At 40.8% G+C, this 19,153-nt stretch overlaps 1 protein-coding gene across 6 annotated transcripts in view; it reads right to left on the bottom strand.

The window, feature by feature from the left end:
- LOC124063310 (kazrin-like) overlaps nt 1-19,153 on the bottom strand; it is a 152,251-nt gene that overhangs the window by 88,335 nt on the left and 44,763 nt on the right. For 5 of the 6 annotated variants that reach the window (XM_046396829.1, XM_046396828.1, XM_046396831.1 and 2 more), the window contains one exon: nt 11,319-11,505. In XM_046396829.1, coding sequence (XP_046252785.1) covers nt 11,319-11,505 — 187 coding nt within the window. Of the gene's footprint in view, nt 1-11,318; nt 11,928-19,153 lie in introns of those variants that run through there. The other variant, XM_046396833.1, reaches the window with a different exon arrangement.

Raw genomic sequence — 19,153 nt, 5'->3', positions numbered from 1 at the left:
TTTAAAAAATGAACAATTTCAGTCCGTTGCATTTAGCTTTGTAAACAATAGCTCAAAACAGAAGGTCTGAAACTGTTTCTTGAAGACTGCTTATAAAAGACGCATTTAGTAATGGTAAGTCTTCTATCCCTTTTCCTCTGCCTATTGATCAGACATCTGCTTAGCTTCCTCCCGATAAAGATACAATAGGCTTTAAACAGGTATAGTGACACAGTGAACACTTTCTAATGGCTGTACTAGGACGTCACATCCTCCATTTGGACGTCATGGGGTCCATGGTCAGCTGGATGTCAAAGGATGCCTTCAGATTCATCGACCCTCATCCAACACTCTTGCATGCTGAGTCTTTGAGGCCATTCACATTCCCTGCATCGAGATGGGCTCCCTCAGACCAGCAGCCCAAACAATCAATATCAGTTAAATTCAATTAACAATGCAGAGAGACTGCTGACTGCTCTCAACATATCATATCTTTTTATTCGCCATGTAATGTCTTCATTATGACCACTGTGACGGTCACCGCAGTATTATTCCAATCAATAAAATGAAAGGCAATAGATGCTTAAGGATAGATCCTTAAGTGGGATACAGATCTCCATCAGCCAACAGAGGTTTGTTGGGTTTTTTTTTTTGTTTTGTTTTGGGTTTTTTTGCCAAACCAGTAAATCAATTTGAATTAAGGAATCCTCATACATGACAAACTCTTAGTACTGTTAGAAAAAGGTTGGTCCTTGCAAATCAGGAGAAACATTTTGAGTTAATTCCAACTTTTCTGATGTGAAACCAACTGTGAGTAATCTGTAATTGCTTTAGTTTAGAGCAATTATGCTTCAGCTTGCTGATGAAGGTTTGATGCAAGGATGCAAAATTGTTCAATGCACACCTGCAGTTTCTTTGACAGTAAACCACATATTTGTTTTTTTTGGTTTTAGTTTTTTTAAATAAACGTTGTCTTGGTTGGCCTTGGTTGCTTCCAGAAAAGTACACATTTGATCATCATTTTAACTTACAGTCACCTATGCACACCCTACACAAAATAATATTCCAACACTGTTCACTCACTGAACAGGCTCTGCGCAAATTGTTATGCACTGCATGGTTTCTTATTGCGACAGAACAGTGTTTCCAACCTGACACTGCAAGTCTGTGTGCACAAAATGCATCAGTATGACTTTCAATTCATTTTTTTCATACTAGGCAAGAGGAGCAGAAAGCCAAAAAAAAAAACAAAAGTTCACGAGAAGTGGAAATAAACTAATGAGGTAGAGGATGAAGAGTATCCCCAGACAGAGATGGTGTACATGTGAAAGTAACAGCATAGGCAGCATTTTATAGCCTTGTTACTGAAGGGCAGGTCCTCTCTCTTCTCTCTCTGTCTCATACACAGAACACATCTACAGGGTCTGCTTACGTCCATTCATATAAAGAAGTACTTCCTCTCCTTCAGCATGATGCCAGGATTGTGATGACACACACATCTGCTCCTCGCCACCCCTCTCTCCCTCCCACCCTGTGCCCACTCCACCCACTGTGCCGGTCCTCTTCATATGTCAGCATTGCACTGGCACTGCCCTTCCTATCCACTGGAGGCTTTATCCAATTTGTCAGGGTTGGCATACACATGGCTCAAGATGGCCCCCTCTCTCCTCTGCCACACATGCCCCATCTATTCCTCATCACTCTGAGACGGCCCCGTCTGTGCCAGTGGGCATTACGGTACCTAATGGCAGGGCCCACCTGCCACCACGCCGACTTCCAGGCTTGTCCAATCTGCCGACAACCCAGCAGGCACCAGCTGGCCGGACAGCCTGCATGCTGATAGATGGACAATTGTAGGCTGGATGATCACTCATGTTCACAACAGCCAGGCCTGACTGACGGACTAGAACAGACACAGAAACAGCATTGCGTCTGTGTTTGTTGATTGTTGTTATAATAATTAAAAAAGAAAATAGAGTTAAGATAACAAGAAACACATGAACAGAAAAGCAGATTTGAGAATGTGTGTCGTTGTCAATTTATACTTGTTTTTCAATATGTTGGTCTCTTCCAAGCAAAGTGCACATTGCATTGCATTGAGTGCACTTTAGGGATAGTGAAAAGTAAAAAAGTAGTTTTGCTGACTTAGGTTTGATTAATCATGTGGAAACTTTGAAATGGCCGAGCAGCAAATACACTCCCTTACTTTGTCATGCCAACCAATGACTCTTTATCCTTGTAATCAAGAGTAATAACAGCAATCACCAACTTTCTCATAGCCATTATTTTTCAACAGTTATCCCCTTTGTTAAGTCCACTTAGCTACCTCATCCAACTTGGATAGCTTGCTATTTATCAAATGTTTTGATGCATAGCAATAGCTATAATGATGTAATGTGTCTACAGCTATTGACCTCTGGATCTCTGTCAGTAGCAATGCTCACAGCTGCACGTATTGTCAAAGCACAAGCGGACAACTGTAATCCCAAAATCTTTCTTGTGACCTCCAACTCAGGAATGACACGACATAAAGCCAAAGACATTCTAAGGCCAAGGTGATGAGTACCTATATCACAGAAAAAGCAGGAAGCAAACTGTTGTTAGTATTCCTCATGAGTGACTAAACAACACTATCATCAAGATTTAAGGGCATCACTCCAAGCAGCATGTCAAGTACAAAATGTGGGAGTTGGAGGGGAGTGTTTAATACTCAAATAGCTACGTCAGTGTCTGCTGTTCATGAGCACCTCCACACTCCCACTGAACCTTGTACATAAACATTGAGCGTCATCGGTTTAGGCCAAGAACATAACATCCTGTGCCCTTTTCCAAAAGCAATTTCAAGGCAATGTCTCAAACACACTTTGAAACACCTTCGCAGCTCCCTTGACTGGCCCTTGTGAGCTGGTGGAAGCCGTTTGGCACAGCAGAGTAGAGGCTTTACAGAATCACTGATCCGACATCCCACTCTATTTGTCAGCTCCTAAACGGTTGCAGTGGGATGTGTGTGAGGAGAAATCTGACCCAGGACCAGTACATATGTCTGAAAATGCTCTGAGGCAAGCCAATGCCTCTGCAGAGCTATGCAGTAATTCTATTCCGCTATACCTACACCCAAAATACCCTTAACATCTTGGGTTGCTCGGACCATGTACGCCTGCAGCCAGAATCCAAAATTAACACCCTGTTGCAGAAGTGGACCTTAAGAAGATGAACATTGCTCTGCATTAAATGTCATGAATGTTATTTCTTGCCTTTTAAATTATTTCAGTATGTGATACAGTGTGTGGACATTTCATGCTTAGTAATGTTTCTTTGGATGGCCTGCATGTCTGTCATGTAAAATAATTTGTACTCAACTGTGGGACCTGCACAGAAATGAAGTATAAGGATGATGTCTAGATTTGCAATGGTCAAACACATATACTACACACAATCTGCCTTATGGAACAGAGGACAGAAATACGCAAAACTCACATCCTTTCAATCTACCGCTGCAAGAAATCCAAGATGAACAGAGGATATGTCATTTCATCATTGCTTCTGTCACAGCCATGTGTGTGTCTGCACCTCATTGTGAATAATTGCTGACAAAATCTTAGGAAGCCCCGCAGTGGACGCCCTCCTTCCCAGTCCCCGTCACATCACATCATTCAAAAATAACTGGGGGGGCTCTGCGGCTGACGAGCACACACTTTCCTCATCTCCGATCTCAGCCTATTAGAAGCCATTCTCTGCGGCAACAGAGCAGACCTATCAGCTTCCACCGTGCAAATTTCTACACCAGTGTCCCATCTGATGTAATTACAGTATAGACTGGCATCGGTTCAGCTGCTCTCATTTCCCTTTCTATTTCCTTTATAATCACTGGCACAGTTACGAGTGATTCTCGTCCATATTATCTAGAGAAATAAGTTTGTTCTAGTATGTTTGCAAGGCCTTGTGGCAAACATGCAAAATGAAGGCCATCAAAAGACTAAAAACAGTAGTGCCCACCACCCACCATCACCCACTAATGAAACTTTCCATCAAATTAATGAGAATTTTAATCATTGTTCACAGTAGTCTATCCACGTGGTATGCTATCCATTAAACTGGTCTGTAACCGTCATGGAGCTACAGAATTCTAAATCCTCCCTAAAAAATCTTTCAGTGGGAAAAGTGACATTTATATCGTCACTTAAAGCAACCTTTTTCCACTTTTTTTCTGGAACTCTGCTTCCACAGTTCTGCATGACACAGCTCAGCCTTTGCACTTCACGGCATCTGAATATGCGGAATGTCACCGATTACTGAGCACACGCACTTGTGCCATCTGCTGCTGTGTGTGAGAGTACTGTTAGCATCAGTTTTCAGGAAAGGCAGGCTGAAGGACAGAGGGCAACTTGCATTTACATACCCGAGAGCCACTCAAACTCATTAATGCATACTGTGACCAACCCAAAACATCAAAAATACACTGCAGACCTGACCTACCCAAATGCAAAAAAAAGGGCATCAGACTGTGTTCAGGTAGAGAATAAATAATGTGTCGTGGGGGTGCAAGTTAATTAGCATTAGAATTGTAACTTCAAACAAAGCCACTGCTACATAACTGAAACATACTTTCCCCCTTTGCTCAATAATTTTTGACAAGGCCACAGAGAGTAGTGGAAGGCCACAGAGAGTTGTGTGTGTGCGCACGTGTGTGTGTGTGTGTTTGCATGAGCTCTGTGAATACACACCCAGAATATTGTGAACACACAGAGCACATCATATGCTGTATTATATACTACATAGTAATCAGTGTAATTCACAAGGTTGTCTCACTCAGCTGATGACAACATGTACATCTAAATGAATGACCTTTAAACATATAGTTAAAGACTGACATCACTCATCATTAACATGTTTTATAGGCAAGTAATGACTACGCTCAACCACATGTTCGGGTCTCAGCCTTATTAATTATATCGACATGGGTCATTCCATTTGAAATACAACCTCCAGTGGGTGGTGAGACATTCTAAACTTGGGATTCATTAGGAAACCTACTGCAACTGATGCCAGGAGAGGAGCTAAATGAAGTTTGCCAAAGGCAATTGTGGCTTTTCCAAGCTTTGTGGTAGTGCTTGAGGACTGCTTTCATGGGCAACCATCTGTTGGACTACTTTGTCAGATAAATGTCCATAAAACACACTATAAACATGAAACCTTAGGAGGACTATCATTTTCCTTACACAAGTCATTAAGTTTCTCATTGCCATAGACAGAGAGGGATTCAAAAGCTATCTCCATCGACAAAATCACTAATGAGATTTGGTGCCATTTTCACAGCTTGAGGTAATTCATTGCATGCCTCTAGGACTGCATTACCCTGTTATATCTTTCCTGTCTTTTTGTTTCTTTGTTTTTCAGACACCCTGCTGGCATTCTGCATCAAATGCCTCTCTGAGCGACAGCAGCTTTACACCTATCCCCCTTCATCAAATCAATGATAGGGAGTGTGAGGGGGTACAAAAGTAATGGCATGTCAGGTTTTCCAGACCTTGGTTGTGTAGACAAAAGACAGCAGAAAATGCAATTCATGGAAAAACCTGTTATCTATGTGAGAACAGTCTACACTTGAGTGGATCTACTGGGATTTTGACAGGGCCACAACTTAACAATAAAAGAATGGTGGAAATTATCTTTATGCCCTGGGGCTTGATGCAGCAAAGACAGTGATCAAATTTTCAGCGCTTTGGCATCTAAAATGTGTTGGTTTCCCACTGGTTTAAAAAAATATGTTTAAACTTGTTGTGTTTGTTATAAACTAGGCAGTCATATATTATTCAGAAGTCGTAATATTTATACCAGATATTTCCTTCAGATTTTATAAATAACTGAAATAAACTGAAATAATTAGAATTTATTCAACACAATTTATTTCACACACTGTTGATAAGTATTCATAAACAGGAGTGCAGTCTAAAGTAACAAATTGAGCACTAAAATCACTATTAAAAGAAAGCAGTGACATTTGAAGCAACTCAAGCAAAATTCATGCCAAAGACCCCTTTGTGCATACATTACCCTAACTGAAGAGGGTAGAACATTTAAGTGAAAGCCTGTTGACATTTTCAAATAGCTGAGGTATAAAAGTGTCTTTCCAAATTATGCAAATCCCATCTTTACTCGATATATTTAAGTTATGAATCACAAGGCTTTTCTTATAAAACTGTTGTACCTTTCAGGAGAGTTAATCTTCATTTTTTTTATACTGTCCTGGAAATTACATGTAGAAAAATTTTAGCAGATAATAAGCAGCCTTGGAATGACATCCTCTGAATCAGTGGTTTTCAAAGCAGGGTCTGACATAATAACAACCAACGGTTACCCAAAATTTGATTAAATGGCATTTTGTGGTCTAAGAAGCCGCTGGTGGAGACACTGGGAGGATCCTGTCAAGCTGAAGAAGGAGATCTTTCTGCGTCAGTTGGTAAAAGCATCTTCTGAAACAGCAGACAGGTTAAAGGGGGGTCCAATGGGCTGCAGCCGTGGCAGTTGCTGAAGCAAAAGCACAGGTGAGGGAGTGCAATGGAGACTCAGGAAGGGAAAGTAGGACTTTGCCCACGCTGTGGAAAGAACAGGCTGTGAACCCAACTATCACACACCCTGTGGACATCTGAAGAACTGGGGCTTGTGTGTTGATTACTGAAGATTCAGGATGAGCAATGCAGATTCTATCCAAGCCATGGAATAGTGGACCAGCTTTTTACCCCTGCATTTTTGCTGGGAGGTCAGCATTTTTGCCGGGAGTTTGCTCAACCAATCTTTTGTGGACTTGGAGACTCCCCCAATGTATTCTCTTATCTCTATTTCCTGAGCTGAGTTGAGGAGAGTGTCTGCTGTGGGAACCTCATTATTGCATTGCAGCCAACTGTGAAGTGGTCAGGATGAAAGTCAGCACCTCCAACTCTGAGGCCAAGCCAGACAATTGTGAATTGCTTGCTCCGGTTTGGGAGTGAGTTGCTACCCCAAGCAAGAAGTGGGCTATGGATACAATCGGCCAAAATGAGTTCTTATCTGGCCTGGGAATGCCTCAAGATCACCCAAGGAGGAACTGGAAAACGTTGCTGGGGAGAGGGACATCTGGAATACCCTGCTTAGCCTGCTTCCACCATGACCAGACCCCAGATAAGCAAAATAAAATGGTTTGTGGGAATTGGGGGTGTGTGCTACATGTGTCAGTGTATGCATGTGTGTATGCCACACTCCGCAGTACTGCAAATGTCCAAGCTCCGTGAGACATAGTGAGACATTTACTGTACAAGAAAAATTTCTCTACGTCTCTTTACATTAATGGTGTACACAGAATGACAGAAGCCTCATTGAGCAGAGGATTTGCTCTCATACATAAAAACTGCAATCACAAAGCAAAGTAATTTCACTGAAATGCCATGTTACCTTCTTAAGCTTAAGGTTTGATACCAGGGAAGTCAATACATTAGTTTTTGTTCCACAAAATGTAAAATTGAGGGACATGAGACATTTCTGTAGTGGTTTATGAATAGTCTGGTACTCACAAGCACAGAGAAGAAGCATACATTTTCTCCCTCTTGCCCACTGTATGGGTTCTGCCATACAGCTGGCACAGAAAAGCTTAGACTCTTGCATTCACTTTCGAAATCCTCTATCGATGAATGCCATCACAATGCTGCATCAATCTGAAGACTGCAGGTGGGGCCAGTCAGAGAAAGGTGTGGGCTGTCCCACTTGCTTTAAGCTGCTTGTAAAATAGTATAGTATAAAATAGTATAAAATAAAAGACACACCCAACACCACATGCTGTGCAGATGCTGGGCTATAGTAAAGGTGCTTTTCATTGCAATTTAAGCCCTAGTTAATAACATTAAAAGCATGAGTAGTCTTGTCATGTCTCCATTGCTCTTCTCTTCACCTCTAAAGGAGCTACTACTTTTTAAAGAGACAGCCTCGCAACAAATAGCCTTTGTCCTATTTAATATCTAATGTCAGTGACCAAGGAAGCTTTTCATGAACAGAATTACAGAACAACAAATGTAGTCTCAGTAGCTTTAAAACATGCAGGGCTTGTCTTCTCATTAGTGATGTAAAGAGAATAAAGATCTTCCATACTAAATGATATAATAGGCCTCATTCATTCTTGATCTTCTGGTTATCCTTTCCTTGAATATTAATATATTTTTGTTTTTTTAATTACCATGAGGATAAAATCTGTGATTAAATCAAATAATTACACTGACATCCTGTGAAGCCTTTTATTGAGCAGCAGATGAATAAGCATGCAGTTTGCATTTAGGCAGCAATGTATTCGATAATTTTGTAAATGCTATATGATACTCTAAATCTTAACTTCAAGAATGCGTGAGTCATTAAATGCAACAAGAGAGACCTTGTCTCAACTTCTAAATGCTGAATCAATAAACATTATCATTCCTCATGAGAGGCGGTTGGAAAACAATTAGCAACAGAAAAATATCCCATGTTTTATCCAAAACTTGCATTTCTACCAGTATTGGCAGATTTTCACTCTCAGACCAAAAGTGAGTTCTGGAGAAGTCAGTGACATTCAGCTAATGATCAGGTAATAAGGTTGCTAAACACTAAGAAAGTATATTCAGTAGTTCCAGTTTACACTGCTTGCTTCCACTTTTCAATGTTTCTTTTGGAAAAAGAATTAAAATAGTAGCTGACCAAAATGTTTTATGATTTCTTAAAGTTGAAGCATTAGATTTATGGTAAATTAAACAAATTGGAAGCTGCATATAGAAAAGTTTCTCCACCTGTATGTACCTCTATTAAATGGGCGGTATGAATCTCATTTCTTAATTTGAAATAATTAGAATAAAAGTTTATTGTCCACTACAACCACTACTGAGCACTAACTGAAAAGTAAAATGAAATATACTTCAACAGCATCTCTAGTTAAAAGGTCACCACAAAGAAATATAAGGCAGAATGAGCACTAGAATGGGCTCCTCATTCACTTTACTGATTTCCATAGTGAAGCTGGAGGTGACATTTTCACCCACACACAAAGACAAAATGAGAACAGCACAAACTGCGGCTATAGGCAAAAGTTTTGAGCCAGTTTCATGGCTACTCTGCATTTTTCTAAATAAGCAGCCCTTCAGTGCCACAACAAAGCTAAATGCAGTCTATTTAAGTCCAGGGGGACACTCATGAACTACCACATGAGTATCCTCCAGTGAGCTCAGAGGATAAAACGTGGTACAAGATGGATTGAGAGAGGTAGGGTTTTAGAAACAATTGTGAGCCTATACCTCTCCACAGACTTCCACAAAAAGATTGCACATTAAGCACTCCCATTTATTCACAATTTTTTGCACTTCCTGGGATGAATGTAACATGCAAATGCAAATCAACAGGCAGCAGAAATGCAATTAAGGCAAGCTAGCCTGTTATCAAGGTTTGTGTTGCTGGTAGTGAAGTGCCAGGTACCACCTCCAACACAGCTTCCCTCAGGACTCCCACTCTGCCGGCTGCGCAATGAACCAGCGACCCTTCGCACACACATCCTTTCTCAACACAGTCACTGGTGATAAATTACCTAATCCCCCATCCCCAGCCGTTTCTATTATACATCCCTGGGCTTGTAAAGAACAGCGATGAGGATAGAAAGGGGGTTGAGAAAAGACAGTGAAAGGAGGGTGTGAAGCGAAAAAAAAAAGACTTATTGACAGAGATACGATGACAGTATAAGATATGCAGACCAAACAAAGGCTGGAAAAAGCAAGCTTAAATCTTCAGTATGAAAAAGATATTTTTTGAGGTTGAAAAAAGAGCCACTCTGAAGCACTTAACACTGTATTTCTAGACGATAATATCTGACAAAAGACCTCGAGAGAGCTCTGCAGATAGGTGTAAGATAGGTGATAGGTGTTTCTCAAAGTGTATCATTTCAGACAGGCTGTGAACATTTTAAAAAATGTGCCATTTACATGAGTTACATTAATCTTCTCTGCTGATGAACATCACAGAACACGCACATTTTGAGCATCATTTCAGCTGAGCAGAGAAGCAGCTACAAGGGACAATGACATCAGTGCACAAACACTCCCAGAGGAATGTTTGTCGTCACTCACGCGAGCACACACACACACTACTATGGAAACGGCAGGAGTGTGAGCATGCATCAGGGTTAAAGGGACACCGCAAAGCTTACACACACACACATACACAGGCAGAGTGAAATAACTGAAAAACAAAGCGACAGGGGCAGTGCATTGTAAAACAATACTGACACATGACCAAACTGTTCCTGTCCAGTTGTGTAAGGCAGCCTGTGCTCACATTTTCCTCTTTTAAAAAAAAAAAAAAAAAAAACACTACAGAGGTCAAGTGAGGACTAAATAACTCTCTGTCACTGTAAAAAGAAGTTAGCCTACAGTTTTTCCCTGTGAATGTAAGACAAGAAATTCAGCAGACCTTTTACTGAGCTTGATCTCAGTTTGTAAGACAGACATGGTTTCAGAATAGAGTGCTGTCAGTCGGGAGGAACGTATGCTATCAGTCAGTTAACTGTACCAGCTGACTGCTATGGAAACAGCAAAAGTAGGTGCATGCCAGAAGTTATATGACATGACAGCCCATGAGCACATGTGCTAATGCAGCCAACAATGCTTGTGCATATACACAAGCACAAAAACATGAATGTGTAACTTATCTGTGCTTCAAAGCGGATGCAAAAAAAAAAAAAAAAAATTGGAAAAGGGCAAACAGAGCAGCTGTAGCACACACACACACACACACACACACACACACACACTCAGAGGACAGCATTCTACAGTCTAGGCAGCCATTGAAACAGCTCTCAGTAACAGTAACCCACAGCAACCCCTAAAACCAGCCCCCTTTGCCTTCCTGCTCAAGAAACACAGATCCATTGCCCGGTTAAAGGAGAACCGAATGAACATGCAGACAGAGTGCCAGGCAGTTAAAAAGAGCTTGTAACTTTACCCACTCTGCCCTTACTAAAGTGCAGCACTACCCCCCTCTTAAAGGTTCAGGAGGTTAATTATTCAACATGAGAGGGAATTTGTGGGAGAGCTAAGTGTAGACAAAAGCCAGAACAAACTCCCAACCTCTTTTGTTCAACTCAGCCGCTTACTGACTTTCAAATATGCACTTCTGCCCATGAACAGAGAGAGTTTTTCAACTTTCACCATACATCACACACAGAGACACATGCACAAATATACACTTGGGCTCACACAGATACACAGATGCATCAGCGTGCACTTCTCCTTCTACACATGCTTGTAGCTTCTCAGCACACAGTAAGTCTCACTTCACTGTCTGAGCAGCTCTCCTACCGTTGTGGTTGTGCTGCAGGGTCTCAAGCATGCTGGCAGATTCGGCTGCCCCCAGCTCGGCCAGTCTGCGGCTGGTGGCGCTCAGCTCCGAGCGCAGGTTGGTCACCTCCTGGCTGGCGGACTGAATGGCCCCATCGATGCGCTGGGCCAGCTGCTTGTTGTCATCCATCATTTTCAGGATTTTTGCCTGAAGAGGAGAGGGGAATCCAGACAAGGTGTCATGCTGACAAGTTGACCATTTCCTGGGAAGGAAGGTGTCCCCAAATAAATCCCTCCTCTTTCCCTTTTCTGTCTGTTCTCGCTCCTTTTTTTGTGAGAAAGCCAAGTTAAATCCTCAAAGCAATTTGTCCTTTCCTTAAAAGAGAGGCATCCGGCAGGGGAAATGTGTATCTGCTGAGAGGAGTGTACGCTTCGGAGATGGTGTATGTGTGGTGTGTGTGTCAGTGGGTGAGTGTGTGTGTCTAAGAGTTCCGTAACAGCATGACAGTGTGCGCGTCTGTGTGTGCATGTGTGTGTGTCTGTGTGTGTGTTAGAGAACCAGCAGTGCCCCTGTGAAATGTGCTCCCTGCAGCTGATTGTTGAAAGGACACAGAGCACTGAGAGATGACAAGCACCTTTTTAAATGGACTGTACCATTTGAAGAGAAACTGGGAGGGGGGACTGAGCTAGACCATATGAGTACATGCAAGGTCCTCAGCACATCTGTCTTCTGGAGATATTGTTGTAAGGTTCTGGGACTGTGTGTTTGACTGAACTGACACACCAGGAATTTGACTAAGCCTGTGAAAATGGACTTCAGAAAAATACTGCAGCTTGTCCTCTTTCTCCCTCTCTGTGAGTCTGCACGTACCTCCCTCAATGGACTTGTGGACAAAAGGAAGGAAATCATTAGCTTGACAAAGAAACACTTGTGAAAAGTAAACCATAATAGTTATGCAAACAAAACTTTCATCACAGTATCACAGAATAGTTTTCTTCCAGCAAATAAATGCATTTTTAAAGTTCAGCTGTGGTGTTTGTGAAAAGCTAAACAAGACAGCTTGAGTTGTCCGGCTAAGGCTAAGGAAGGTTTATAGTTGTGCATGCATTCAAGTGTGCACAGGAATGTGGCAGTGATGTATTTCCATTAAAACTGAACATAATGTTGTCCAAAAACTATAATATAAAATTAAAAAAAAATAATATTTAAGGTATTAGTCGATTAATGAATCATTATTTCATTGTGATGGGCATTTTCCACTATTTTGAAACATTTTCTACATTAAACAGTTAATCAAGAAAAAGATTCATAACTGATTTCACAACAATATTACTTACTTTTGGGTACGGAGCCTCCATGTGGAAAGTGCATGGTCATCTGCAACTATTGTAGCCAAGCTCCACCAAAAAAGAAAGTTTTTAAGAAGTCCTATCAGTACTGAATAATTGGCAAAACCAATAAATCAGCTGACCTCTACCCAAAAGGATGCTCATTATTATATTTATGGTTTCTGTTTTTTTCCTCTTTATTAAGCGGGAGAATTTAAGAATTGATGTGCTTCATGTGCTTCAAGGTCATGTGCTTTTGTTCATTCATTGTGGGAGAGGGGATGATGCTGCTAAGCTTTCCAACCCAAATTTTCCCCATCAGGATGGTGAGTTATACCATCTTCCTAAATGTAGAGATGACTGTCACAGCTCAAAAGGACCTCTGGTGAACAATGTAACACAAATGCACCTTTCAGCAGCCTATACCTTACATCAAACCCTTCCTCTGTTTTGCTCTGCCCCCCCCCCCCAACTTTATAAAAGATTAAAAGGCTGCAGATACAGGCTGCAGACACAATGACTGCCACCTATTTACAGATAAGGCTAATCACTCACAGCGTATTAAACATTAATTCTTCTCCCTCCGCTTTGCAGCCCCACAGAGGCGTGTTGTCAAAAGTATCTGCATCAGAGTGTGAAAACTGCTGCTTTCGAAGCATTGCAGGCCTAAGACATTATTTCCATATGTCAAATATACCCCAGAAATCAAATTAGAGACAGACAGATACTACAAGCTAACTGGACACACAATGAATCGATAGTAGCTCAGTACTGATTGCAAAGCTGACAGAGCATTAACATGTTTGTCAATAGGAATCAGACACAAACAGGACATAGTGGATAGAAATGTGTGCTTTGCTCAACAGTGTATCTCGATAGTGTATTTACTATTGTATCTCTATTTTGATTCAAATGATGTATCATTTTCGAGTATGCAATACTGAAAAAAGAGGCAATATTGAAAGCACGGTCTCTAAAATTTCCATACATCTACATACTATCGTTTGACAAACTTCGAACAATTTCAGTTTTGTGCTTCGTTTTGTGTTTTGTGCGAGAGATTTCTCGATGTTTGTATTTATTTTTTCTGTATTTGTGTTTTGTCTGTGCTCTTCTCACTTGCAGAGCTGTGTTGGGAAAGGATGATGTATTTCCAATCAAATTCAACAGTATGACACTCTGAGTGAGAATCTAATGAGGGGCAGTTTGTTCATGTTGCCAAGGAGACAACAATGTCAATCAAATCTGAGCCAATCATGCCCACACAGTCCTACAGAGGCTGAGTTCACACTTACCTCAAATAATAAGGCAAGTGTGAACTCAGCCTCTGTAGGACTGTGTAAAATAGGATGTTTTGCTCCTAAACAGCGGATAGTCATAAATATGTAATTATATTCAGAAAATACCTAAAGCTGCATCAATCCACGTCATTATACTAGTAACAGAAAACATGACTGTAAGTAATAAAAATGACAAAGAAAATGATCTTGTATAGTGACGTACCCACAGAATCATCATCTCTGCAGTTCTGTAGCTCCACAGAGTGTTCAGCCTCTTTTAGTTGATTGTTTTGCTTTTACCATCTTGGTTCAGTCACACAACTCAAACCACTCTCATCAGTCAAACCTGCCTGCAGGCAGCAACAGGCAGCTGTTTTCAATGAATCCCACTGTACACTCCCATTCAGCAAATAGAAAAAGTCAGCAACAACCTGGTGAACATTGTAAGACTTTGGTGGAGGCCAAAAAATGCAGCTAAAAGAACAGTAAATATTGCACTTACATTTGCCAGTTTGCCAGAAACACAGCTTCTGATTCTAGTACTGCTCTGTGGTTACTGAGTGAGTAAGCAAACTGCAAAAAAATTATAAAAATGATAAAATAATGTTGTGTTTACAGTTTGTTGCGCTGCCCCCAAACCAGGACATGACATGAAACCAGGCATTCAGTTTTTAGAAAGGAGAGTTCCAAAGCTGGACTTCTTCCCCTCCACAAACAACAGGTAAGATACAAATAATTATCCATGAATGGTAGAGATTAAGTGACTGTTTAAAGGACACGCGGGGCAGGGGGCTTGAACCCAGGACTTCTGGCCAACAAGCAGTGTAACTGCTAAATGCATTGAACTGCTACGTTACAGAATGTTGGAGAGAAAAGTTTTATAAGAAGTTTCACAGAAAAAAACTTTAAAATAAAAAAAGCACTTGTGATGAACTACTCTGTATAGCTGTTTATCGGCCCTAGGACAGAGGAAAACTGCCCCAGTTCCCACCCAACACCCTGACGCAGTCCAGCATTTCTCAGCTATAATCCGACATTCGGCTGTCAAAGCATGCCCACTCACTCAGCAGTACAGCTGTTATTGTTTCCCAAGGTTATGTGAACTCAGACCCCAACCCATCCTGCATGTGGTAAACATGAATCAGCCACCATATCGCACAAGCTGGAGTAGAGAGAAACTGTTTTGTGCTCCCAGAAAATGTTACCGTAGCCTCAGGCACTTTGTGTAAGTATGTGTGTGGGTAACTGACCGCCTACTACAATATGGAAGCAAGGAGATGGGGAACAATACACACATACACACACACTCCACCAGTTCATCCATCTGCCCAGACACAAGTCACCCCTCCCGCTCAGCAAATGAACATCATGTTGTTATTTATAGACGACCCTGTTGCCGCATATGATACATTAGTCACAGGGGAGGGCAGGCACAGACACACACACTTACTGCACACTCATTCACAAACACATGTACACTTGGGGGCTAATAATCCCAAAGTCATTTGATGTTCATTAATGAAATTCATGTCTTGTCAGGTGTCATTAAAGTCTCTTCGAGTGTTGTGGGTGATTAAGATGATGTAGTGTTTAAATTTGAAGGAGGATTTATTTTTTATCTGTTTATATATCTTACTCTTACCCTGGCTGTCTTTCCTCAGAAACATGTATCTCACATTACCTCTCAGTAAATGCAAATATACTGTATGTTACACATCTGCCTAGGGCTGGTAGTTTAGTATGGGGTGGCTGTTGTTCATGTGGAAGTGGCACTGAATATTGGAGTGAAATATATATACAGTATTTACATAATTAAAGGTGAAGCCGATTGGAGAAGAGACAATGCTGAATGTTTATAAAAAATGAAAAATATATATGAAAGAATCTCAAACCATATGTGCACATGAGTTTCTCCTCAAAACGTTCACATTTACATGACTGACCTTGAATAATTATGATATTTAACCCCTCCGCCCACATTTAGCCTGAAACATCTTGTTTCCTTTGGTTATATTTATTACGAGAGGCTGAAAGCCACTTAGAGCAGTTTAACAGTGAACTACAGTACATAGAAATTTTTAGGGCTGTTTTGAGTTGGTGGTTCAGTTACATCCTCACTTTCAACAACTTAGAATCTAAGAATGGTCAGTGCTTTGTTGTGAGTTAACCTCCAAATATATAAACATGAGTTGCAAATGGTATTGAATGGGTCGACTTGTCAGTGGAGTGAATCAGAACCTACTGGCTGACCAAGGATCCATAATTAGAGGGTGGGCTGGGGTAATATTAACATATGAATAGAGACAGTGGGAGTGGAATCATTCTTCATTGTGCTACTGCAGACACAGTAGGCCCTTGGCAGGCAAGTCACTAAATTCAACTCAAGTCATGCAAAAAGTTGCAGCACTGAGGTCTGCATACAGGAGTTTTTACGCCTCACTTATTAAACTGTTTTACTCTCTGGTACAGCATTTGTTGCTTGTCAACAACAAAAACTTCTGTGCTTTCATTCAAAACCATTATGTGCAAAACTACCAAACTATGAAAATACTTAACAAATGAAAATAATAATAATAACAATAATAATAATAATAATGAAAAAATGAAATGCATTAGCCTAATTGTTTTCACTTTTTAGCTTTTTAGCTGATAGCTTTTTTTCTATCAACTTCTTAACAGTTGAAGGTGTAAATAAGTAAACAGGACATGAGAAAAAGGGGGGCTATCGACAGAAAAGGTTCTTTACGGAATCTTATAGTGGCATATGTGCAGAAATATTACTAGGCAAGATTTTTCTTCTACAGTGTCATAAAATTGCTAGAGAAAAAATCAGACTGACAGCCATGGACTGAGATAAGGTATTAAGTTTTCTCCCTCAAGATAACCTTCATTAATTAATCTGTGACTTGCATGCAGAAGACACAGAGAAACCATGTATATATGTTGAGTCTTTGGGGTTCTTATAGTAAAGAAAACATTTTATGTGCATCATTCAAATGTGAACAAACATTTGGATAACTCCAAATATGACACTAATCAAAATCAGATTTTTCACCTCTAGAAAAGAGAATGTTTGATATTTAGGGCACTTCCTGCTTTCAATAGTCATGGCTCTGCATCTAAGTCAGGATTATTGATGTGAAAATAGCCTAAATACAATGCAAAGATAGCTACACCACAATCTGTACTCAGTGATTCAGACTATGCCTCTGCAATGCAGAACTTATGGGCTGCACCAAAATCACCTGCTCATTGATAGCATCTGGAAAGGCCAGCCAATGAGCTGCAAAAAGATGCTTTAATGCAGAGTCTTGCTGATGTGAGCTCTTGGGTTGCTCAATTTTTATTTATTTATTTATTTTTTTTGTTTGTTTTCTTACAAGCAAACGGAAATGGTTTCATGTCCCTGGAGGGGGAAGAAAATGGAGTTTTCGTAGCTAAACTATATCTTGATCTCTTATCAAGATTATCTTATCTTATGGGAGGATGGGGTTCAGCAAAAAAGTCTTTCTCTGTAGAATCAGCACACACACTACACACACACACAATACACAACAAACTCACAGAGGTAGATGGGGGAGGGGGCATTGAGGAAAAAATAGAAAGAAAAAGAGACTGAGGTTAGAGAGATGGTCATTTATGACCACTGTTGTGCACAAACTCTGACATCTTGTCACTTGTGGGTAGAAGCTACAGACAGCACCCAAAGGAGAGAAACTGAACATAACCTCAGGCTCCCTCTACAAATAGAGAGCTCACACTGGGGCAACAGATCCTGCTTGACAGGATCACAATGATCAGAAACTACTGTGTTCTTCTTCCCATGAGTCACTACCATAAGCAAACAGGCTGATATTTTCCAGAAAATCTTTATCAAAGTTTTTGCTATACAGGATGACATCCAAAAATGCCATATAGAGACATTTTTATTTACTCTTGCTGGGTTGTGATTTTATAGATCTGCTTTTTTATATATTTGACAAAATGGCTAGACTGGGTTTAAGGTCAATCTTGCTGTTAAAGGTAATGCAATGTTAAAAGCTCTACATAATGAACTCACTCACAACAACATAGCGCTCACAGACTGCCCACCCTCTATCAGCTGCTACCCAATGTAATCACTGAAGGTTTATAAGTCCTGCTACTGTACATACAGAGAAAAAATATTTGCAAAGACTAAGATGTTTGAAACAAGTAATTTGTAAGGATATGCAGTAAGGGACAATAACGGGACAAGAATCAAATCGTGAAAGTATACAGGACTTCAGTTAGTCTGGTAATAAACACAGATGTTAACAATGAGGTGGGATCCACAGGCTTTACTCATACAAGGCATACCCAGATGACTCAACTGCAAAGTGATAGACTGCAGCTTTGGGCCCAAGTTTCTTAAAAGCAGTTTTCCACAACCACAGAAAAGCACACTATCTCAGTTATGCATAAAAGATCATTTCTGTAAAGAAGGAGTAGACAAGTTACTGGTTGATACAAGATGCACTATGAGCTCATTTCACAAGGGTGGGTCAAACCAAGACAAAGAACAGATACATAACAGTCTTATGAAAACACAAAATTATGTTTAGTGGACTAATCTGTTTATTCTCAGCCCCCCTCCTCCACCTACTTCCCTGTTTATACTATCTGAAAAGGAATAATACTGCAACTGGAAGAGAGACAGCTCTGAGTCGTGGCAACTGTCTATATAACCCCGAGGGATTACACACACGGTTGTGTAACTAAAAGGTCACCAGTTTCACACCAAGTGTTAGTCCAGGCCAGATGAATTCCCAAAGCGTTTGTGATGGAGACTTACTTGAGTTCCTTATTTCTGAAGATAAACAAAGTTTAGAACTAGCTGGTCAACACATTGGGGCATTTAGCAGCTAAGAGTCAGATATTTTTCTCAGGAGTTGGAGAAAAATGCAGAGCTGAAAAGTGTGTGAATATTAGCGGAATCCAACCCTAACTGGGAATGAGTTTGACTTACTGCTGGCAATGTGAACCAAGCTCTCACTCTGATGATACAGAGATTGAGATGGCCCATAGCAACAGGCCATCCACCCCATATTCCCAGAGAACCCCTTACAGGATGCCTCAAGGGACACGGTCCTAAGCCTTTTCCAAGTCCACAAAACACACATTTAGCTGTTTAACTACCTCATCGACATCCGCCCCAGCAATAGGAGAGCCCACCCCCAAGTCCTCCGGCTCTGTTTCCTTGACAGAATACATGTTGGTGGGATTAAG

This window comes from Scatophagus argus, chromosome 8, assembly GCF_020382885.2.
Source record: "Scatophagus argus isolate fScaArg1 chromosome 8, fScaArg1.pri, whole genome shotgun sequence".
Taxonomy (NCBI): domain Eukaryota; kingdom Metazoa; phylum Chordata; class Actinopteri; family Scatophagidae; genus Scatophagus; species Scatophagus argus.
This window is presented reverse-complemented; position numbering and strand designations above follow the sequence as displayed.